A 24,119-nucleotide genomic window follows, 5' to 3' on the forward strand; every position below is an offset into this window, starting at 1 on the left:
CTCGCTACCTAACCATCACGCACTATCTCTCGCTCTTGCATATACGCCTCGCTTGCGTCATCTCTCTCGCGTGCGCCTCGCGCTCTCCTTCGCGTTCCTCTCTCCCCGCAGACCCCTCACCAACAAAGCTTCACGCGGTCTTTCGCGGACGCTCCCCTCCCCGCGAACCCCTCGCGGACCCTAACCTCGCGGACGCCTCCCCCTCCCCGCGGACCCCTCGCGGACCCTAACCTCGCGGACGCCTCCCCCTCCCCGCGGACCCCTCGCGGACCCGGTACCAAAATCGCGGACGCTTCCCCCTCCCCGCGGACGCCTCGCGGACCCTAACCTCGCGGACGCCTTCCCCTCCCCGCGGACCCCTCGCGGACCCGGCTCCAAAATCGCGGACGCTCCCCCCTCCCCGCGGACCCCTCGCGGACCCGGCTCCAAAATCGCGGACGCTCCCCCCTCCCCGACCCGGTACCAAAATCGCGGACGCCTCCCCCTCCCCGCGTGACGTCATTCCCCTCCCCGCGTGACGTCATTCCCCTCCCCGCGTGACGTCATTCCCCCTCCCCACGTGACGTCATTCCCCCTCCCCGCGTGACGTCATTCCCCCGCGCCCTGGGTTCCCCTCGCCCCTCACCCCCCCTCATTGCCCCTGAGTTAGAACCGGCCTAGTATATCTACTATTAATATTCATATCATTATTTATCAAATCATTATTTAAATATTGAGCAAAAGCTTCAGATTCAACTGAATTTATCGTAGAATCTGTACTAGCTTTTGCTCGCCTATAATATTTGGTTGCAATTTTAGGCATACTCACTTATTTTCCAAGAGTTTCCTAAAGGCAACGCAATCTTGAAGTGGAATAACTACTGTATCAGTGTGGTGTTGCGTAACCTTCACCAATGGGTTTCCCAAAGCAATGAGTCTTCCAGAGCTATATAAAATAAAAAATGTTTTAATTTATAGGATTTAAAAGCATTTATTCTAAAGAAAATATAAAATAAGAATGAGTTTATTAAGTATATTTTACATTTTGGAGTCAATGCGCTAAGTCAAATACATGGGGTACTTTCCAGCAATGACACAGTGCGACACAGTATCATTCTATTTTCTTTCAATACCAGTGAACGACAAAGATAGAATGATATTCTGTGTCGTATTATGTCGTTGCTGGAAAGCACTCATGATTACATACAATATGTAAAAATCTGAAATATGTATTATGTATGGGATATTGTTAGTTCATTAAAAAGTTAGTTTATTTTATTAAAAATATCAACTAAAAATATAAATTAATTTTAAAGATGTAGCAAAATGTATATATCTTTTATGAACATTATATTTCGAGCAGATTCTCAATATCGAAGTAGAACCACATTTCCATAACAAATATTGATACATTTTATTTTTAAAAGAAATTATAATTGCCATAAGTAAATATAAATAAATATGATGCTTTATATATTCTATTCTCGCCTGATAAAAAATGTATCATCATATAAATGAAATACTAACTTCTTAGGTTATGAAAACAATCGGCTAAAATTATATTACTATAAATACATATAAAACTATACATATACTTACATTGTTAATTCTCCGTTCCGTGTGTAGTTGAGACCACTGATGAGTAGCCCAGAAGAATAGCTGATTTAATAACACGTGTGTCGTGAGATTTTCCAGGAAAGTCGCCGGTACACGAGTTACACGAGTAAGGCTGGTTGTGCCGGTCGTGCGCTGCTTATCGCTGCACGAGCCCGCCAAATCTGGTCACGTGATCGCGCTCGACCAATTCGCGCAAGACTTGTGTATAGCAATCTTTTCTTTATCGCGTGATACATGCGTGATACCATGGCCCAAGCGTGTGGTATCACGCATGTATGGCGCCATAAAAAAAGATTGCTATGCATGATTATAAAATCTTATAAACATATGATGACGGAAAAATAAGGCTATAGCTTACGTGACAGAAAAATAACGCTATATGCCTTACAAAACTCTTTTTGATGACAAAAAAATGGAATAAGGATAAGTCCAAAATAAGTCCATGTAAAGACGTCCACTGGATATACAGTATATACTCTTAAAAATTATATAAAAGGGATCTCAAATGGACGTCCATTGGATGTCCATTGGACGGCTGTTTATATAGCCAATATATATCCTTGTATGGATGTACCTTGGATGACCTTATTATGTCCATGGACGTATGGTGGTAAAATGGACGTAAAACGGACGTCCATAAGACGTACGGTGCTATTTGGGATATTGATACTACATATTCAACTGTTCTGCAATAGGTACGTCTTCAAGCAATTGTGATGTAATGTTTGGTGTGGTAAATACCAGCAATTGTGGTATTTACCAAAATCGGATAATTGGACCGTACTTCATTGAAGGTACGCTCAATGGACCGAAGTACAGAAACTTTTTAAACCAAAAGAACTATCACAATTTCCGGAAGAAAAAGTACACCCTCTCATTTAAAAAAAACCAAATTGACCTAGAAATGAGCTCCAAAATCGCATTCCAAGATTATCTTCTAGTTCAAGTTTCAGCAAAGACTCCTCCAAATTTTCATTAATTACATCAATATAGACATCTGCCATATCATAATCTCGTCAATTTTGACAAGATTTTCTATTTTTACCCACGAGAGACATCCCCAGACCATAATATTTTCTCCACTATGCTTTAGAGTTTTCTGAATATCAAAGAGGATCAGATAGAGTGAAAGCTGCCATAAGAGCACAATGTTAAATAGCGTGTCCGTAGCGTAGACGTAAAGCAAGGCAGAGAAAAACACATACGTAACTACGTAAGTCGTGTATGCGGAAAGTACATCGTGCATTTTCCGTACACACGTATTACGTATACTCTTTTCTCTGCCTTACTTTACGTCTACGACAGACGAAGCTACGAGTTTTCTGCCATCAGACTATCTTGTTGAGTGAGAGAGAGAGGGGGAGAGGGAGAGAGAGGATTGCACGTAGTGCGTCTCCGAGATGACGCGAATCGCGGTACACGGCCAGCTTCCACTCTATCTGATCCTCTTTGCTGAATATGACAATCTTGAAGCTCTTCTTAATATTTTCTGCAGACTTTAATTTTCTTTTGTCCAAGAAAGTAAATCCGAGTTATTTGGACAAAAGAAGTGGTTTAGAGTCCGAAAAAAACACGGAGAAAAACTTCAAGATCGTCATATTCAAAAAACTGTAAAGCATGGTGAAGGAAATATTATAGTCTGGGGATGTTTCTCATAGGCAGAAGTAGAAATGCATTTAAAATAAAAAATGGATAATAAAAACCATTTAAAAATGTAAATATAAAATAGTTTTTGAAAACATGTATTTTAAATGCAAAATACAAAATAGGCATTTTACATTTTACATTTCCATTTCAAATGCAGATGCATAGATATTCCAAATAATGCTCATCCCTACATGTTATGAATTTCATACTAAAGCAAGTAAATAGATAAGTACAGTAGCGCCTCTCATCTAAATAAAACGCAGTTATCTCCACTATATATATATATATATGAGATTTAAGCGACTACTTGTATAGACTATCAATTTTATGTCATATGTTCAGAAAGTTAGTAGACATATCATCACATATATATATTCATTGTAAATATATTCATCATAAATATATTCATTGTATTATTCTGCAACATTATATTGTATATAATAATAATCAATTTATTCATCAAAAGAAAGTGTTTAAAATTAATTTAAGAGTGCTTGAAATTAATTTAAAGAACTATAAAATTATTTTTTTAAATAAATAATTAAATAAAATATAGTGAAATAGAATCCAAATAATTTCAAATTTCAATAGAATTTTTTTCTAACAAGGGGACAACATTACGACCTGGGAATTTTAGTTTGGGACGAGACTTCGTGTGGTGGTAGTGTACCCTTAGGGTGTTAATATACTTAAATACTAGGGCGCACTATTCAGCCAGTTTCGAGAAAAAACGGTCCAAAATTTTCGAGCACCTTACATACGGAAAAGTTTTTCCTTTTTTCAAGTGGTCCGGCGGCTCAGGCGATAGCGTGCTTGCTTCACGAGCCCGAGGTGACAGGGTTCGATTCTCGGCTGATGCAACTTTTTTTTTTTTTTTTTTTCTTATCCAAATAATTATTTAATGTATTTTATTTAAAAATTTATATTTGAAAACCGATTTTTTCACGAAATTTTCAATTTCTAACATTTTTCATATATATTTTTATTGTTACAAGTATTTACGTGGTAATAAAGTATTTTCTGCGGAATATTGTGTATGAAATCAGAATTTTTAAAGCAAAAGCAGTTACTTATCCAAGAAATCGTTTCCAGGCTACGGATTTGACCTGACATGTTTACCTTTTTCTTATAATACAAAAGATAGGCAGAGAGCCCCAAGTGAAAGTGAACGAGAAGGGTCTGGGATATTCTAGATTTTTCTCACGCCAACCGTCACCGAGTAGTGGGGAGCGAAAGGTTCGCCGAGCCGTTACAAACGAGAGCGTCTACTGCATTTCATTTTTGGCTTTTGCAGTGGTCGGAAGTTTCTTGTGGTTTTCTAATTGTAAACCAGTTAACGAAAACGTTTTCCGGTGAAAATGGAGAGTGAAGAAATTGCTGGCCCTTCGGGGATTGAAGAGAAAATTCCCGAAGAATCTATGTATAGCGAAATGTCGAAATTGCGATTAAAGGATGCAGTAGTATATTATGAAGGATTGCTCGATGAAAATAATTTGATCGGAATCTTCAGCTACAATTTCTTACGAAGCTATGCTGATAGGACAAGAACTTTATGAAAATACATTAAAAATGCTGGGTGAGAAAATACTTGTAATTGAAGAGGCATTGATTCATATGAATGAAGAGTGTGAAGAAGTATCTTTTGAAGAAATTGAAGATTTTTCATCGGACGCGTATGAACCAGAAGAGAAAAAGAGCAGAGAGATAGAGTATATTCCTTTGGACTATAAAATAAAAGTCATGAACATTGCCAAAGCACATCCTACGTGGAATCTGCAAACTTTGAAAAAGAAAGGATGTCGACGTTTGAAAAAAATGGAATATTTATCCCGGTGGGAAGAAGATGTAAAAAAAGGTGGAAATACGTTCGATAAATATTCAATTATTGATTCCTGGACTTACGACCGTTTCGTTGAAGCTAGACAAAATTATCAACAAGTCACGACCAGAAATTTACAACAATGGGCTTTAGCTGCTGCAGGACAATATCCAGACTTTGAATTCAAAGCTTCTGACTCATGGGTAATAAAATTTAAAAAAAGACATCAAATTCGTCAACGAAAAGTCACCAAATTCGTATCGCAAAAAGAAACAGCAACGATGGAAGAAATCTTGGCCTCAGCAGAAACTTTCCGGATACAAACTTTACAGTTGACCAAATTTCAATAAGGATTACGTCATTAATACTGACCAAACAGGTATGTGGAAAAGTTCTAAAAAGTTCAAACATTTTTATACATTTAAAAAACTAATATAAATATCAAAGATTTCCGATTTCAAAAATACCATTTTATATAATTTATGTCGTATTTTTTATTTTTATTTTTTTCAGGCTGTCAGTATCAATCTACTTTTAACAGGACTCTTTGTGAAAAAGGAAAAAAAACCGTATTTGTCAAAAGACAAGATATGAATAAGGTTACACATTCGTACACAGCACAATATGCTCTCACCCTGTCTGGACGAGTATTACCCAGCGTTTTTGTATGTCTGCAAGAACCAACAGATACATTTGGACCCAGGGTTAAGAAGTTGGTGAATGAATACGCAAATAAATATAAGAATGTCGTCATCACGTCATCGAAATCTGGAAAGCTCTCCACAAGTTTATACATCGACTACCTCAACGATTGTCTGAAATCCTACGTGGGAAAAGAGAAGTTTCTTCTTCTCATCGACTCCTGGGGAGGGCAAACGAAGCCTGAATTATACGATGAGGTCTTCCAGGATAATAATAAAATGCCAACTTGTACTATAAAAGTTATTCCTCCGAAGTGCACTCCTCTGGTTCAACCCTGCGAAGTTTATTTTTATAGGCAGGTGAAAAATTTAATAAAGCGCATACAAAATTGCTCTTATTTAATTGAAGAGAACCGAGAAATTAATTCCCGCGAAGATTGCATAAAAATTCAATCAATAGTTCATCACCAACTATCATCTCCAATATTTCGTAATATGATTCAATATGCCTGATATGCTTCTAAACTTTCTAACGAAAGAGAAATCTTTATGAATGTAAACAAGGTGTGCTTTCTAATGGATCTTCTTAAAACACCCTGTTCTTGTAAAAAATCCTCATTTATTTGTTGTGCGAATTTGTTGTCGCGGTATCTTTTGTTTTCCATGCTTCTATGACAATTATCATTCTGATTCCTGTACATCATTATAGTTTAACAATAAATATGTGTAACAGATTATGAATATTATTTCGTCATTTGCATGAAATGAATTTTATATCATTTCCATACACAATATTCCGCAGAAAATAATTATTTGGATAAAAAAAAAAAAACAGTTGCATCAGCCGAGAATCGAACCCGTCACCTCGGGCTCGTGAAGCAAGCACGCTACCGCCTGAGCCGCCGGACCACTTGAAAAAAGGAAAAACTTTTCCGTATGTAAGGTGCTCGAAAACTTTGGACCGTTTTTTCTCGAAACTGGCTGAATAGTGCGCCCTAGTATTTAAGTATATTAACACCCTAAGGGTACACTACCACCACACGAAGTCTCGTCCCAAACTAAAATTCCCAGGTCGTAATGTCCCCTTGTAAGACAACAGTTAGTTTATTCGCAATTATTTTTAGTATTTCAGGTGCACCGAATTTAAATACATAAACAGTGAGTGAAAGATGTAGATACTAAAAGTCATATTTATTTGGTTGTTCTGCCTATCGATATGCCATGGATATCGTTTGCTCGGACTTTTCCTTTATTATGGTAAGAGCCACTTCGTTATGTTCGAGCAATTGATGAAGGGCTTGGCCAAGAAGGGTCATCAGGTTGACGTAATCAGCTCCTTTCCGTTGAAAAAACCTTATTCGAATTACAACGATATTGTGAAGCTCACACCGCCTATAGCATTAACGAACAATGTGACGTACGAAGTTATGCAAACTTTTTTCAAGAATCCAGTACATTCTATTGCAACAATGATAAGCAACAATATTTGCATGCACTTGGAAAATCCGGCGAAACAAGAGCTGGCGCGTAATCCACCGAAAGATCCACCTTATGATGCGGTACTCATAGAAGTGAGTAAAAATCTAGTTATACAGTATCGTATTCCTTCCTTAAATTCATATACACAAGTAAAAATCTGTTTATTAACGTTAACAAAAATACAAAACTACTTCTTAATTCTCTTTCTGTATAATCTTGTACTCAAAACATTTTATTAAACACTTTAAGTTGTATTTATTATGATCGATTTCTTATCGTAATTGTCGTTTTTTCTATTATAAGAAATAATGTAAATAGAAATCAGCTAAAAGATACCGAATATACGGGGGGGAGCGATGGCCGCCGAGGTAGTGACAGGCGAAATCTAGTGCTCCGTGTGGGGATGGGAAAAAGGTGGTTTGTTAGGTGAGATGGAGGAGAAGGAAATAAGAGGCGGATAGAGGAACACAGGAGGAGTTGAGTGAGGTGTTGGAGAGCTTGAGAACGAAGAAGAAAGGATTTTATGGAAGGTGGAAAAATATGGAGCAGCGTGAAAAAAGGACGAGGAGACGTGACGTGGAAGAGGAGATGAGAGAGAGGCCGCTGGACAGCACGGAGAAGCTTAGATGAGAGAAAGGATAGATGGAGAGGGCGCCACGGAGGTTGCGGCAGAAAGAGAGTGGGTCGAGCGGTTCAGATGGAGAAAGCGAAGGAAGATGGATACGGGAGAGGAAGTGGGTTGTTAAAGAGGGCGCCACGGTATGATCGACACATGCAGGGTCGATAGCGATCCAGCTGACAAATGCGGCAGAAGATTGGAAGAAGATTAGAAGGTTAGAAAGCGTGAGATAAGAGAGTTCAAGAGGAAAGGACGCGGACAAGATGGATAAAGATAACAAAGGAAATGGAGTCGAAGGAGGGGATAAAGGAGTTAAAGGAATTGAAAGAGTTAGTGATAAGGATAGTGGAGATTTTAGAAGAATGGTCAGGAAAGAGGTTAGAAGGGTGGAGAGAGAAGCAAGGAGCTGCGGAGAGAAAGGAAGAGGAGAGAAAGAATAGGACATATGTAGAAAGGGAAGGAGAGGTGGAAGGAAGGAAGGAAGTACAGGGCGAGAGGACAGAGAAAACAGAAGAGATACAGAGAGCGTAGAGGGAGATGGAGAAAGAAAAGGGGGAGAAGGAAGTTGACGAGGACGAGGAGAGTGACAGGAGGAAGGAAGACAGGCGGAGAGAGGACAGGAGGATTGAAGAGCAGGAGTTGAGTGAGGAGAGAGAGGAGACGGAGGAAAGTGTAAGGAAGAGGAGGAGAAAGAGAAGGGGGGAGATACAAGGCAGAGTGATGATGAGAAGAGGAGAGAGGGAGAGGCGTTAAAAGAGAAACCACTGGATGGAGACCACATGAAGAAAGATGAGGAAGAAAAGGAGGAAAGTTTAAGTAATTGGGGCGCGAAGGCTGAGGATACAATTGAGGAAGGATCAGGACAAGGAGGAAGGAAAGTGAAGAAAGAAGATGAAGGCAAGAGGGAAGGAAGAAAGAAGGAGGGTGAGGCCGAAGAGAGAGAGGAAGACGTGGAACTAAGGGGGGGATGAGGGGGAGTTAGAGAGCAGGGAAGAGAAAAAAGGAAGAAAGGGAAGAGGAGGAGGAGAGGAGAGCGAGGAAGAGGAATGGTGGAAGATAGTAAAAAAAGAGGAGGACAAGATCGTCAGGGAGGAATGCATACGGAATGAGAAGAAAGGAAGCGAAAGAGAGGGAGGTCTGCAGCAAGAGGAAGGAGAAGGAGACAGAGAGGGCAGAAGAAAGATGGAGAGCGATACAAAAGAGAAGGGAAGTAAAGGATTGGAGGTATGGAGGAAGATAGAGGAAAGAGAGGAGAAAAGGAGGAGAGAGAGAGGAAAGACGGGAGAGAGGCCAAAAGGAAAATGAGAAGAGGGAGGAACAGGAAAGAAGAAGGAAGAGAAGGACAAACTTGATCTGGAAAGGAATGGAGGGAGAAGACCAAGAAGAGAGGCGAATGTTTGTGGAGGAGATTATAGCGAGAGTGATAGGGAAGGAAGCAAAGATAGGAGATATAATGGAGAGGATAGGAGAGACGGGAGCATGGGTACTGATCGTGGAGATGAAGGAGGAAAAGGATAAGGATGAGATGTTGAAAAATTGCCGGGGATAAGTAAGAAATGGGGAGTTTGGATTGATGAGGATTTGACGATGGAGAAGAGAAGCGCAAGGTGGAGGATAGTGGAGAAGGCGAGGATGGAGAGAAAGAGGGGAAGAATAGTGGAGATGACGAATAAGAGGATATGGATCGATGGCGAAGAATGGTTTTGGGACGCGGAGGGACTGAGTTGGACGAAAAGAAGATCAGACTTGATGGAAAAGAAAGAGTCATAAGGAGAGTAGGTCCGCGGGCCGCATGTTTGACATGCTTGCATTTATTTATAAAATATCTCGTAAACTATTCATTTTTTGGCCATGTTGCACTTATAACTTTTTATAGTGAATATTGCGGGGAATCGATTTATATAAAAAATTTAGAAAATTCCATTTTAAAAAACATAAATGATCTTTAAATGACCTTGAAAAACGCCACTCAAGGGCAATTCTTGATTACGATGTTATGTCCCCCTTGAAACCCTACAACTTTTGTTTCAAACATTTTTGTCTAAAATCAATATTTATAAAGATATTTAAAGTGCTAATAATTATTGCCTCACCCGGTATATCGAGCATTTGGAGACATAACTATTAATTGGTTAAAGCAATGTATTGATGCGAATTATTCATTGGTAAGAGCGCGGTCAAAATTGCGTTTCTTAAAGATATGTAAAAATTACCATATTTTTCCTATGCATCTAACTAATTTTTGTAGGATTAAATTCATTTTGTGTCATCATAAATCATTCAAAAAAATGGCAGGGTTGCTGTACAAGTTTAGAGCGGACGCAATGAATATTGAAACACTAAAAACTTACCTTTTCAAAAAAGGTAAAAAAGATGCGTCAAGTTCACGCGCGCGACTACATTGCAAATTTATTGTACCAGTAAAAAATTATTTTTTGCAAACCCATGTAGAATCGTATCAGTGAAAAATTACTCATACAAAAAATCCATGTAGAATCGTACAAATAAAAAATTATTCATTGCAAATCCATGTCGAATTGTATTAACTAAAAAAAATTATTTTCTTAAAAAAGTTGTACAAAATATTTGTTTTAACTTTCTAGATACGAGTATATCCTACAAAAATAATGATATAAAAAAAATTGCGCCAAATGAAAGTAGAAACTTGTACCAGTGAAAAATTAAAATTGCAAACCTATATAGAGTTTAATATAATAATTATACATCTCAAACTTTTTTATGAAAATAATTTTTTTTAGTTAATACAATTCTACATGGATTTGCAATGAATACTTTTTTATTTGTACGATTCTACATGGGTTTGTAATGAGTAATTTTTCACTGATACGATTCTACATGGGTTTGCAATAAAAAATTTTTTACTGGTACAATGAATTTGCAATGAACTCGCGCGCGTGAACTTGGTGCTTTTCTTTTACCTTTTGGAAAGGTGAGTTTTTAGGGATTATATTATTCTTTTTTGTAGTATATTATTTCTTTGAAAATATAATACTTCTACATGGATTTGCATACAATTCTACATGGGTTTGCAATGAGTAATTTTTTACTGATACGATTCTATATGGGTTTGCAATAAAGAATTTTTCACTGGTACAATGGATTTGCAATGTACTCACGCGCGTGAACTTGGCGCCTTTTTTACCTTTCTTGAAAAAATAAGTTTTTAGGGATTATATCATTCTTTTTTGTAGTATATCATTTTTTTGAAAATCTTATAATTCTACATGGGTTTACAATGAGTAATTGTTTATTGGTATGATTCTACATGGGTACAATTCTACATAGATTTGCAATGTATAATTTTTTATTTGTATTATAATTCTACATGGGTTTGCAATGGGTAATTTTTCACTGGTATGATGGATTTGCAATGTACTCGCGCGCGTGAACTTGGCGCCTTTTTTACCTTTTTTGAAAAGGTAAGTTTTTAGGGATTATATCATTCTTTTTTTTTTAAGGTAAATTTTGAGGAATTATTTTTTTTTATAGTATATGTTAAATATCTTTATAATAAATAAGCAAAGAACCCGCCACAACCTCCGTCATTTTATGAAAATACGACGGTCCTCTTTACTTATTATGAATATCTTTCAATTTATTTTTGTTATTCTTATTTTTAAAATTCTATATTTATTTATATATTTAAAATGATTTTATTATATTATTTATATATTTAAAAATACCGGATAATTATCAATATGTCATTAGAAATATACAATTATTATTCGCAATCTATGCTTCTGGTCTATTGATAGATAATCGTTGCTTATCAGTTCATCATTAAATATGTAAACAAAAGAAACAAATTATAAATAATTATATTTTTAATAAAAGTAATAAAGACAAATTATTGACAATTTATCCAAATATTTTTTCTAATGCAGTTAATGAATAAAATGTAGAATATGAAATATAATTTACGATATTGCTAATACATTAATATGTATTTGTAGTACATTCTCTTATATAGGATTGATCGAAATACAATTATTAAATGATTAAATATTAATTATAAATATAATCTTTATCCTTTATTATTTAATATGTATTATTTATTAGCCATCTTTTGTAAAAATATTATATATTTAGCACCTCTCTAAGCTACTGTCTTTTTTTAACTTGCGCATCATCAATTTCAATCCAAGTATTATACATATAGATACTTCTTCTCTACATATACTTACATAATGACCTTCATCAATACACGAACCATGATGAAGTATAGCATTCATCATCTTGTTCAATTGTCCTGCTATTAATATTTTAGTTGTTGGGACAGTACATAAGTTAAATTTGTGTGCTGTTTTTATTAATTTATCATCTTGTGATAAAAAAATTATTAAACAAATAACAACTATTTCTTTTGTTAATGTTATTTCATTTTTAAATATTATATCATTTCCAGTGCAATATTCACATGATTCATTGTGTGACTGACACCAATGTGAAAATGTAACATTTAATAAATCATTAAGATTATAACTTTTCTTCTTTAAATTATCAAGAGAAATCGAAATAGCAATATTATTATCGACAATAGTTTTTATACTGCCACATGTTTTACATCGCTTAGTAGATGTTACTTGATGTTGTAGCAAATTTCTTATACACTTATATCTTTCGCAAAGTGCTATAAGAAAATCATATGCATTTCGTTTTATGATGCTCGAAAAATATTCTCCCAAACATTGCATATGTATTTAGATTACGCATTCCATTTTCACATCGATGCATTAACGCGATGTACGTAAAACATCTGTTTTATCGCAATTAATCAACTGTTGCCTAATAACATTTAAATGTAATAAACATTGCAATATTGTATTTGCATAACATGAAACCTTATCTGTATTTTGAAAATCATGTATGACCCAAGCAGTACTTTGTTGAATTCTTTGATCTGAACTTGAATACTCGTTTTTGATCCATATTTAACTTTGCTATCATTTCAGATACATCACTTTCTCGAATTACTTTATCACCAAGATCTTTGAAATCGTGCATTGCTTTACCAACCTCTATATTTTGAACACCTATAGGATTTTCAGGATCATCCTGAGACTCCTGTTTTTGTAAATCATCATCTAAGCATTGCTGAACTAACTGTTTTGCAGTTTCAAATGCTTTTTACAATTCTTCTAATATTTCATGATATTGCAATGCTTCTACAAGATGCATAATTTTACTTTGTGAAATGATTCGGCATAAGTATCGCACTCATTTTTAAGATCCTTTAATTTTCGCCATGGTTTAAACATAAGCAATAACGAAAAAAAAATCATTTTTCGGCTGTGTATTAACATCATATCTATAATGATTAATAAGATATCCACGCTGTCGCCGTTTTAGATAATAACCATTATCTATTTTATAATATTCAATATCCTTATTTTTCAGTTTAATCTTCGAGATATCATACCACTGTGCAAACTCATGAAGAGATATATTTTCTAGTTCACTTGGCCTATGGATAATGATTATCTATCGAAGATGGATAAAATATATCTGTAGATTCAGCATTCCTGGTAGAAATTGCCTTGTCGACGCCACGACACTTGTCAGCACCATGCAAGTTTGCCACGCCACAGCCTTATCCTAAAGAATTTATAAATGCGTGACATTCATTATAAAATTGAATGGACGCAAGTCTTACTGTTAGCGCCATGCCAGGACCATGCCAAATTTTTCAAAGTTGTGGCGCCAGCAGGCAAAACGTGACGATTCAAGGATGGTGCTTACCAGCGTGCCATGCTAGCTCCTGAAATAAAATATGGCACGTTGGTCAGTGCCATGCAAGCGCCAAATCAAAATTTCTACCAGGGATTAAGAGCTTCAATTTCTTTGAGACTTTTTAATTTTCTGTATCGTATTTGATTAACGTCTAACCATTTGATAGTTCTATTTCAATCAGTTCCATACAAAAGAATACTTAACAATGTATGAGCAGTTTCCAAAGCTCCCCACATTCTCTATTATTCGTAAATCGCAAAGCAATATTCCAAAGATAACTCGTTAATGACTTTTTATTATTCTTACTAAAGATAGCATCTGACAACTCACTTTTTCCCGCTTTATTCATATATTTAGTAATGTACCAAGTAAGCAACGTAGATTTTTCACCAATTGTATATCCATATTACCTTCCCATGCAGTAAGAAGAACAGGATTATAATCATTTATATTAACTTTCATTATCCGTTCGAGGAAGATCATAAAGCCTACTTTTATGTTTCAATTGTTTTCTACCTGCTATCGAAGTTGCTACATCTCTCATATTCAAAGTTTCAGTAACGGAACAAGGAAATCCAAAACGACACCGACGAATAACTTTACGTCATACTTTTTTAGAACGAAGACAATAATCTTTATGTCGCTGATGCGTATTAACACGTCTACAATAATGGCGAAATATTTTTATCTGGCATTTTGCAGCTTATATGTTGTAAAATAAATTTGGAAACTTTTTCAATAGTAGATTCATAAAAAATCGGTGCATTTTTAATCCAAATTAATAAGTGGAAATGTTGTATACCTCTACCTTGGTATTCTCGTCGCCAGAAATAGTGTATTACTTCTCCAATTGGATGATCTTCAGAGTTAATGAAATCAAGCATTGTAAAACATTTCATTCTATTATAAGTAATTTACGAGATTCTCGACTATGAGTGATCAATACTGATCAATGTTCCATGCGATCTTCTCAATGATTTAAATATACTAATCGAATCAATGTTCCTTATTCATGTCTTTTGATTAATTCTTTGTAACACGTCGAGTTCGTGTGCGTGAGTGTATGTGTATAAATTATGAGTTTTTATTTCTAAATATTATTTTTTGAAACTCTATTTCATGATTAATTATAATGATCTTTATGATCAAATTATAAAATTATTGATAAATTAATAATTACTGCATTTTCTTCGATTAAAATGTACAGTAATGTATATAGTATATTCAATTCGATCAAAGATTGTTATACACACACAGGCGTAATCAAATTTTTTTCGCAATTTTTCAAAATGTACAAGTAGAAAAATGATAGAATAAAAAAACAAATGATATATTATTTATAATTATAAATTATAATTATAAAATATTAAATTATAATTATAAAGTATTATAATAAACTTGCTTTCTTGAAGCGTAAAAATTCCTAAATTTATTTTGGATATTATAGATGTAGCTATCTTGTTCTACTATTAGACAATCTAGGTGACGAGCGGCTGAGGATGTGGATTAGCATGGAGGTCTATAAATGATCTATACGTTCTTTTTGTTGACTTCTTTCTCTAATACTTCTTTCTAGCATTTATTTAAACTTTTCTGTTCTCCTTATTACATGAATAATAATTATTGTTATTGCAACAACGCTTAATCCTTCTACGATGGCCACGTAATTTTCTCTTCGTTTGCGTTCCCACGTCTCGATATGATTTACTGGAGATCCCTTCAGTGGAGAGAGTCGAGCAGGTACTCTCCAAGGGATTACCCGTGGAGAGGTATCCGGTCCAGGATGTTGTGGGCTGACCCCAAGGAGTTCGTCTAGTGGGCTCGCCTGCGTCTCGAGATAGGAATCGTCGTCGGAGACCTGGTCGGGTCTGTTACTTGGTTCGAGGGAGTGCAGGAACCCTCTCTTCCGTGGATCACGTACAGTATTCCTGAAAGGGGACAGATAGGTGCTAGGAGGCCGTTTGACTGGCTGCTCCGGCGTATTAACGCCCGGGAGTAGATCGTTGGTCGGCTCCGGCGTATTGACGCCAGGGAGTGGATCGTTGAACGTCTTCGGCGTATTGACGCTAGGGAGTAGTTCGACGGTTGGCTCCGGCGTAGTGACGCCAGGGAGTAGCTCGACGGTTGGCTCCGGCGTAATAACGCCAGGGAGTAGATCGTTGGTCAGCTCCGGCGTATGGACGCCAGGGAGTTGATCGATGATTGGCTCCGGCGTATTGACGCCCGGTAGTTGGTTCGTGGACCGTTCCGGCGGATTGACACCAGGAAGTTGCTTCAACGGTTTACCGCGATCCCGAGAATAGCGGGAGTCGACGCGGTCCTTAGAAGGACCCGAAGTGTATGCGTCGGAACTCCGAGTTGTACTGCTGCTCCGACGCCTCCGCTTCGTCAATTTATTCAGCGGCACGGGGCATGTCTTTCGCCGGATAGTGGCGTCCTCTTCGTTACGCCGCTGCGGGGGCGTATGTGGGAGAAAAGTCTCCTTCAAAGCTTTCTTCTGGTCTTTAGCGACTGGCGCCATGAGCGAGAGGAAAAGATTTTTATTCACCGCAAGGGGTCTTCTTATATATCCGCGTGGGGGGATTTCACTTACTGGTTTCGCTAAAGTCACTTGTTGACGCGCCCTCGATCTTCACGTCACATTAATTGAAACAAAACACAAGGCTGACACGAGACACTTTAAAGAATAGAAAATCTACTTCAGAAACAATCAGTATAACTTTATTGAATTTGCTGCCTATTGGGTCGTCCGACTAAGTTTATTATTCGCGGTATAAGGTTTAGCGATACAAGTCTCGGAGCGACAATATCCGATACGTCTGTTCTCGGTGACTTCTACTCGAAGAATGCTCTCGAAAAACATGAGAGAATAAACGGGCGAGAGTCTCATATCCAAATAAAGACATAAATCGTTCGATGGCTTTATTTGCTCGGTTACCGTGGTCTGACTCGAAGGTATTATTTTCGCACACCGAGAGGTCAGAAAAACAAATCGAGAGAATCGACCTTTGTCGTATACCGAACGTGTTGGCTTTAGAAGATTCTGATAATTACAAATACGATAACGAAACTACCGCATACATTTAAAATTTTCCGGAACATTCCGCCCGCCTCGTATACCAACGGTGTACGAAACGTTCGGTTACCTGAAAGTCGAACGGATACGGCAATCGCATTTGAATTGGACGGCCCAAAGTTATTCGATTACATTGTTTAGGTAATGTTATAATTTTGACTACGCGGACAATGGTATGTTCCTTATCTCGCTTTATCGCTTAAACTTGTTATTTCGAGAAGGTGATGGAGGTGGTTGCACTTAAGAATCGGGGTTACTGGAGATCGGTAATCGGCAGATTCGTGTAATCGGTCTTTTTAAAATCGTTTTTGCTGTTCGAACGGTAATCACGCGTACGTGATTGTCGGTACCCGGGTGAACTTCGACGACGCGTGCGAGTTCCCATTTGGAAGGCGGTGACAAATTGTTTTTCAAGAGAACCAATTCGTTGGTTTTCAGCTCTGGTTGACTCTCTTGCCACTTTCGCCTTTGTTGCAACGTATGCAAATAATCGGAGGACCACGCTCGCCAAATCTGTTCCAACAACGCATGCATCTGTTGCCAACGAGAAAGTCGATTTGAATTTATTTCGAGAACCGATTCTTCCGGTGGACTGACGAGCGGACGACCGACTAGAAAATGACCTGGCGTTAACGCGCTGAAATCGCTCGGATCGTCGTGCAGCGCGGAAATCGGGCGCGAGTTCAGACACGCCTCAATCCGACACAGTAGCGTAGCGAATTCGAGTTGTGATAACTTGCGTGAACCTATTACTCTTTTAAGATGATATTTTAAGGCTTTTACTCCAGCCTCCCAGAGTCCGCCGAAATGCGGAGCGGAGGGTGGAATAAAGTGCCATTTGATGTGATCCTTGGCCATAAAACTCTGAAATTGCGGGTCGGCGACAAGACGCTTGTAAGCTGAGGACAATTCTTTGTCGGCTCCTTGAAAATTGGTGCCGTTGTCACTGTATAGATCGGAGGGAAGACCGCGGCGACTCACGAATCTTTGAAAAGCGGCGAGGAACCCGGCTGCGGAGTAATCTTCGACGTATTCTAAATGAATAGCTTTCGTCGAGAGACAAATAAAGACGGCTACGTAATATTTCCGAGAGCGTTGACCTCTCCCCACGGTTGGAATAATAGATATCGGTCCCGCGTAATCGACACCCGTGTGGGAAAACGGAGCGGATCGGGAGACCCGTGGGCGGGGAAGGTTCCCCATCAATTGTTGCGGTGAGAGGGCGCGTTCGCGGACACATCTAATGCAGTTGCGAATGTGTGATTTAACGCTAGTGCGAGCTGAAATTATCCAATAGGTTTGACGCAGGATTCGCAACGTCAACTGAGTACCGCCGTGGAGGGCAATCTTATGCGCCTGGTCGATTAACAAGTCCGCAATTCGGTGTTTCGGCAAAATTATAGGGTGCCGTTCGTTATAGCTTAAATGCGAATTCTCAATCCGCCCGCCGAGGCGAATTAATTTGTTTTTCCCGAGGAAGGGGTGAAGAGAAAATAGCGCACTAGATTTCGATACGGGCTGATTGGAGTTTAAAGCTCGCAATTCGGAAGCGAATCGACGTTGCTGTACGTAATTGAACCAAAACCGGGTGGCTTCTTGAATTTCGTCCGCGGTTACCCAGGGGGAACGGGGTTGAGCAACGCGATCTTTGAGCTTCGAAACAAACCGTTGAACTAGCGCGGTAATTCTTATTAATTTTGGCCAGCTCGAGAATTCGTTCGGTAACTCCCATTCAGGCTCAGTTTGCGTGTGGCATACGTTTACGCGTCGAGACTCGGAGTGGATACGATTTCGGTCGGGTTCGAGGCGATCTCGTATTTGATTATGAAGCGGCCAGGTGGTGGAGGGGGTACTAAGCCAGCTGGGACCCGACCACCACAACTTGAAATCGCGCAATTCTGCAGGGGAGGCCACGCGATGCGCAATCCACGGGATTTTCTTGCGATGGTACGTGATTCCATTTGACCAACGGAAGGCGCGTTTGAACCTCTGAAACTCGGTTAGCGACATAAGTATTCCATTTGGACGGATGACCGCGTAACCAAGCTAAAGCGACGGAAGAGTCCGACCAACCGTATGTCGGAGGCGGTTTGAAATTGAGTGAATGTTGTACGGATTCAAGCAGTCAGGTTAGTAAAACGATAGCATTTAATTCAAGTCGCGGTACGCTGACCGTTTTAATCGGTGCCACTTTTGATTTGGCAGTTAACAGAGTCACCGAAATCTCGTCGAATAATCGAAGAACTCTCAAATATACCACCGCGGCATATGCGCGATTGGAAGCGTCGGCGAATCCGTGCAATTCGACTCCGGCGGTTTCCGGCTGCATACCAGTCCATCGCGGTATACGAATTTGGGACAGTCCGGAAAATTCCGCGTGATATTTTTCCCACGGCTCCAGGAACTCGGCGGCGATAGGGGTATCCCAGTCTGACTTCTGAATCCACAGTTCTTGGATTAAAATTTTCGCCGTGATTACTACTGGTGAAGTCCAACCTAAGGGATCAAAAAACCGGGCGATGAACGACAGAATTGAACGTTTCGTTGTCGGAATAGTAATCGGAATTTCGGTCTGAAATCGAAAATTATCCTCCCGCGGTATCCAAGTAAGACCCAATACATTAAGGGTCTCGTCTCGATCAAAGGGATGGTCGAGAGCTAGCTCGTGCTCTCCCGAAGGGATGTCGTCTAATAGTTCGCTCAAGTTAGCGGCCCATTTTCTCAAATGGAACCCGCCTCGCGACATTAACTGCGTGAGTTGAGTTCGAATTTCGCGAAGGGATGGTATGCGATCGGAACCAAACAGCACGTCGTCGATATAAATAGAGTCTCGAATGACTTCTCGAGCGCGCGGAAACGAGGAACCGTCGTCCGAAGCTAATTGTTGTAGAACTCGCATCGCTAGATACGGAGCCGGGGCGGTACCATAAGTGACCGTGGAGAGCCGATAAGACTGAACAGGAAGTTCCTCACGCGGTCGCCATAAAATACGCGTGTAATCTGCGTCATCCGGATGTATTCGTATCTGACGAAACATTTTTTCGAGATCCGCTGTGTACACGTACCGATGCTGCCGCCAGCGAAGTATAATTGAAGGTAAATCTTGCTGTAATTTAGGACCGGTCATCAAATGATCGTTTAGTGTCGATCCGTTGCTAGTCTTGCACGACGCATTAAAAACTACGCGAAGCTTAGTCGTAGAGCTTGACTCGCGTAGGATCGGATGATGCGGTAAATAGACCGGTAGAGATCGCGACGGAGAGTTCTCCGAGACGAGTTCCATATGATTCATTTCTTCATATTCCTTTAGAGTATTGTTTCGCGAGCACCGGATTTTTGTGTAATCGTCGTTCTAATTTCGAATAGAGCAACGCGGCGGTCAGATGAGAGGAACCGATATCGATCGGTGGATCGGTTTTAAAGGGCAATCGAACAATATAGCGGCCGTTTCGGTCCCGTTGGTGAGTTTGAAGAAAATGCTGCTCGCATCGCGCGTCTTCGTCTGACAGAGTAGGTGAGGAAGGGACTTCCTCGATCTCCCAGAATTTTTGGAGGAGAGAGTCGAGTGGTATCGCTGACACGCAATTAAGAGAGTAAGCTTTTCCGTCGTCTGGACCGGATGTTCCGGTTGGACCGGAGATTATCCACCCTAAGACGGTAAGTTGGGCAGTCGGAGTACCGATCGGACCTCTTTTTACTTCACGTAGAAGCAGTGACCCGTACAAATCGGCTCCGATAAGCAGATGAATCGGTTGACTACCGAACGGGTCCGGATCCGCTAGAGATAAGTTTTGTAAATGAGGCCAAGAATCCATCGGCTTAGTTTTCGAACCGGCGTACGAAGTGATTTTCTGATATACGAACGCATGCAATGGGAACTCGTTACTTAATTCGAAGCAAGGCGTAAGCGTAAGAGATACTCGCGACTTCGCTACGCCACTGAATCGTTCGCCGAAGCAGTGTACTTGAAGATTCGTGCGGATACGTTTCGTACGCAGTGTTTGGCACAGAGCCTCGGAGATAAAACTGACCGCCGAACCTTGGTCAAGTAACGCACGCACGGTAAAGGAGCGTCCTTCCGCCGTGCGAAGGACCACTCTCGCTGTTGCTAACAAGACGCTCGGAGGTCGTTTGATCGACGCATCAACGGTCTGTACCGAAGCGACGACGGAGTCGCCTTCGGAAACGTCTGAATTGCTCCGGTGATTGATATTCGGTTGAGTTTGCGCGACCGTATTAACGGTGACGTTGGAGGTTGAACTACCGGAAGTATGTGAAACGTTAATGTTAGCATCGCGGTGTAAAAGAGTGTGATGCGAACGTCGACACACGTTGCATCGCTTTTTACTTGGACAGCTTCCAGGAAAATGACCGCTCTTCAGACAATTAAAGCAACATTTGTGCAGCTTACAAATTTGAACTTTCTCATCTATGGATTTGCCTTTGAAATCTTCGCATTGAAATAAACGGTGCGATCCGGAGCAATTCAAGCATTTCTCGACGTTCACATTATTAACGGAAATACGATGCGAACTCTTATTCTTGTTCGGGAGCGTGTCCGCTTTGCCTTTAGAGTAGTCGGTAAGCCCGCGGATGCGTAGAGTCATGAAATCACGGATTTCTTTGTAAGTCGGATAAACGCTCGATTTGCCGCACTGCAAATTCCACTCGTTACGCGTACGAGGGCTAAACTTGTTCGAAAGAACATAAACTAACCAATCGTCCCATTGGTCGACTGATTTCCCCAGATTTTTTAGCGCAGCTAGAGACGCGGCGACAATATCGCGTAAACCTTTGAGCTCAACGGCCGTCTCCGTTTTCATTATAGGTAAATCTACGAACGCGTTGAGATGAGCGTGAATTAGCGCGCGTTGATCGTTGTACTCTTCGGTGAGCAATTTCCACGCCGCGTCGTAATTCGTATCTACGATCTGAATATGGTTTAGCAACAACGCGGCGTCACCCGTGACGCTAGTTTTCAAATAGTGTAACTTTTGTGTATCCGATAAAGAATCTTTCGACGCGACGAGTGACGTGAACATTCCGCGGAAATTCTCCCACTCCGTGAATTTGCCAGAAAACTTCGGTAACACGATACGCGGCAATTGCAACGTTACCGATGCGGAAGAATCGCGCGTCGAGATATCATTCACCGGAACGCTCGTATTCGCGTTCGCGGTCGAGGTGGTTGGAGAAAGGTTACCAATGGTATCGGCGAGAAAGTCCGCCGCTTCGTGGTAGGCGTCCTCGGCTTTGAAAAACTCCTCCTTGGCGAAGTAAGGCTCGTCGGTCCTTTCATCAGACCGGATCTCCTGTTCCAGGCAGACGTTCACTTGTTGACATTTCTCCCAGAGAGATTCCAAGTATTCCAGTCGATTTTTTGCCTTGTACGTCGTGAAATTCGCCTTACCAATTTTCTTAAAATTGGGAAGAACACGTTTAATCGAAGCGATCGTGATTGCTTGCTCGCTGATGAGATTGGACAGATCGTCATCCATGATCGTGGGTAGATTATACTCCGTTCCAGAGACGAGTCAGTCGATGGTTTTGCCCGAAATAAAGTAGGCCGCGGAACGTCTTCGGCAAGGTTTTTAACAGTTGTAAACTTGAGGTCGACGCCAATGAGTGCAGAGAAGCTCGCAGCGGCAGCGTTGTAGATTACGCAGGTTGAGCTGCGTGAGGTCGCGTGAACAGTAACACGTCGAACGCAGAGAACAGATTCAGAGAGTTCGGATAGCCGAACTTTCGATATTAAGTCGTCCGAAAATAGCTGATTTTACTTCAATATTCCGCTAAGTTCCTTTTCGCGAATGAGTACGTACGGTCTGTAGGTGCCGATCGAGAGAGAAACGACCCGTTGTTCTTATGACTGTAAACACACAATTGATCCTTGAGCTTGCCGTTGGTGAATTCGCGGGCGCTCACGTGTCTCCACTCGTTTCTTCAAGCAGTGTTATTCTCCGTCAGTATCTCCGGAAATCCGGCTCGAAGGACCATTTAATGTTGACGCGCCCTCGATCTTCACGTCACATTAATTGAAACAAAACACAAGGCTGACACGAGACACTTTAAAGAATAGAAAATCTACTTCAGAAACAATCAGTATAACTTTATTGAATTTGCTGCCTATTGGGCCGTCCGACTAAGTTTATTATTCGCGGTATAAGGTTTAGCGATACAAGTCTCGGAGCGACAATATCCGATACGTCTGTTCTCGGTGACTTCTATTCGAAGAATGCTCTCGAAAAACACGAGAGAATAAACGGGCGAGAGTCTCATATCCAAATAAAGACATAAATCGTTCGATGGCTTTATTTGCTCGGTTACCGTGGTCTGACTCGAAGGTATTATTTTCGCACACCGAGAGGTCAGAAAAACAAATCGAGAGAATCGACCTTTGTCGTATACTGAACGTGTTGGGTTTAGAAGATTCTGATAATTACAAATACGATGAACGAAACTACCGCATACATTTAGAATTTTCCGGAACATCACTAGATATATAAAGTACCGCAATCCATAATGCTTTTTTTTTTTTAGCACGTTGGAGCCAATATGGCGTCGGAAAGTGTACGTAGTACACTTTGTAACCTAACATCTAAAGTACAATTATCATACACTAAAATTTGAAATAGCCGCGTACTGGAGCCAAAATGGCGGAACGATTGCGGTACTTTATAGGTATATCTAGTGACTTTAGTTTCGCTCCCGCGCTGCTACTATCGTTCGCGCGGCGCGCTCTCGGGCAATATGCATCGCGCGTTGTGTGCTCGCGGGGGCATATAGTGGCGCATTTTTGCCGCCACAATAGATATTATTTTTATGCTTTCGATGTGTGTAGTAAACTTACTTCTTATTAGCATATATTTGCATAAATTAATTTATCTTGCAATTCTATTTAGAGAATGAAGCTATTATAGATCGACTGAATAGAATACTTACAAGCAAACTCAACTTGCCAATTATTTATTGCATTAACTATACTTCGGGACAATATTTGTCCGCATCTTTTAATTTAAACATTTGACTATTAACCCAGCGAGAAATGATTGGTCGAATCGATGTCAATTTGATCACGATCGATTCGATCACGATTTCTCTGGAAAGACCATTTTATGATCATTTGCATGTATCAAAAAATTACTTAATGAATTACTGTTTTCTTTAAAAAATGATCTATGATATGTGTGAGGCTGTATATAATTTTAAATATACCTTATGCACTTCATTTACTTTTTTCACAAAGATTGTAAATATAAATATTTTTTTATTTTAAATGTAAGGCAGTGCAATTAAAAAATTGAAACTCTCTGTGAACAGTTTCCACGAATAATTATATTTTATATACAGGGTGTCACTTAATTCGCGCCCACTATTTATACAGTGATATCCCTCATGAAAAACTGAGTCAAAAAGTCTTGAACCATTTTTTTTTATCATGCTTAATAAAGCAGTAATTATTGAGTAACGTTAATCCAATCAGCGCCGACT

At 39.8% G+C, this 24,119-nt stretch overlaps 3 protein-coding genes and 1 pseudogene across 4 annotated transcripts; 1 reads left to right on the plus strand and 3 right to left on the minus strand.

Moving 5' to 3' along the window:
• Positions 1-4,501: 4,501 nt before the first annotated feature.
• LOC145939869 (uncharacterized) lies at positions 4,502-6,412 on the plus strand (annotated as a pseudogene). Its single transcript, XR_014425913.1, has 2 exons — positions 4,502-5,441; positions 5,576-6,412. The product of XR_014425913.1 is annotated as an uncharacterized LOC145939869 (transcript).
• Positions 6,413-16,868: 10,456 nt separating this feature from the next.
• On the minus strand, positions 16,869-18,638 carry LOC145939870 (uncharacterized). The gene has a single exon (XM_083044500.1). It carries the CDS (start codon positions 18,636-18,638, stop codon positions 16,869-16,871), a length of 1,770 nt encoding a protein of 589 aa, XP_082900626.1.
• Positions 18,639-18,753: 115 nt separating this feature from the next.
• LOC145939871 (uncharacterized) lies at positions 18,754-19,920 on the minus strand. Its single transcript, XM_083044501.1, has one exon. The coding sequence runs from the start codon at positions 19,918-19,920 to the stop codon at positions 18,754-18,756; it is 1,167 nt and encodes a 388-aa protein (XP_082900627.1).
• Positions 19,921-19,924: 4 nt separating this feature from the next.
• On the minus strand, positions 19,925-22,126 carry LOC145939872 (uncharacterized). The gene has a single exon (XM_083044502.1). The coding sequence runs from the start codon at positions 22,124-22,126 to the stop codon at positions 19,925-19,927; it is 2,202 nt and encodes a 733-aa protein (XP_082900628.1).
• Between the last annotated feature and the right edge of the window lie 1,993 nt (positions 22,127-24,119).

This window comes from Prenolepis imparis, unplaced genomic scaffold (assembly GCF_030444845.1).
Source record: "Prenolepis imparis isolate NDT839.2.m4 unplaced genomic scaffold, iyPreImpa1.0 SCAF_8, whole genome shotgun sequence".
Taxonomy (NCBI): domain Eukaryota; kingdom Metazoa; phylum Arthropoda; class Insecta; order Hymenoptera; family Formicidae; genus Prenolepis; species Prenolepis imparis.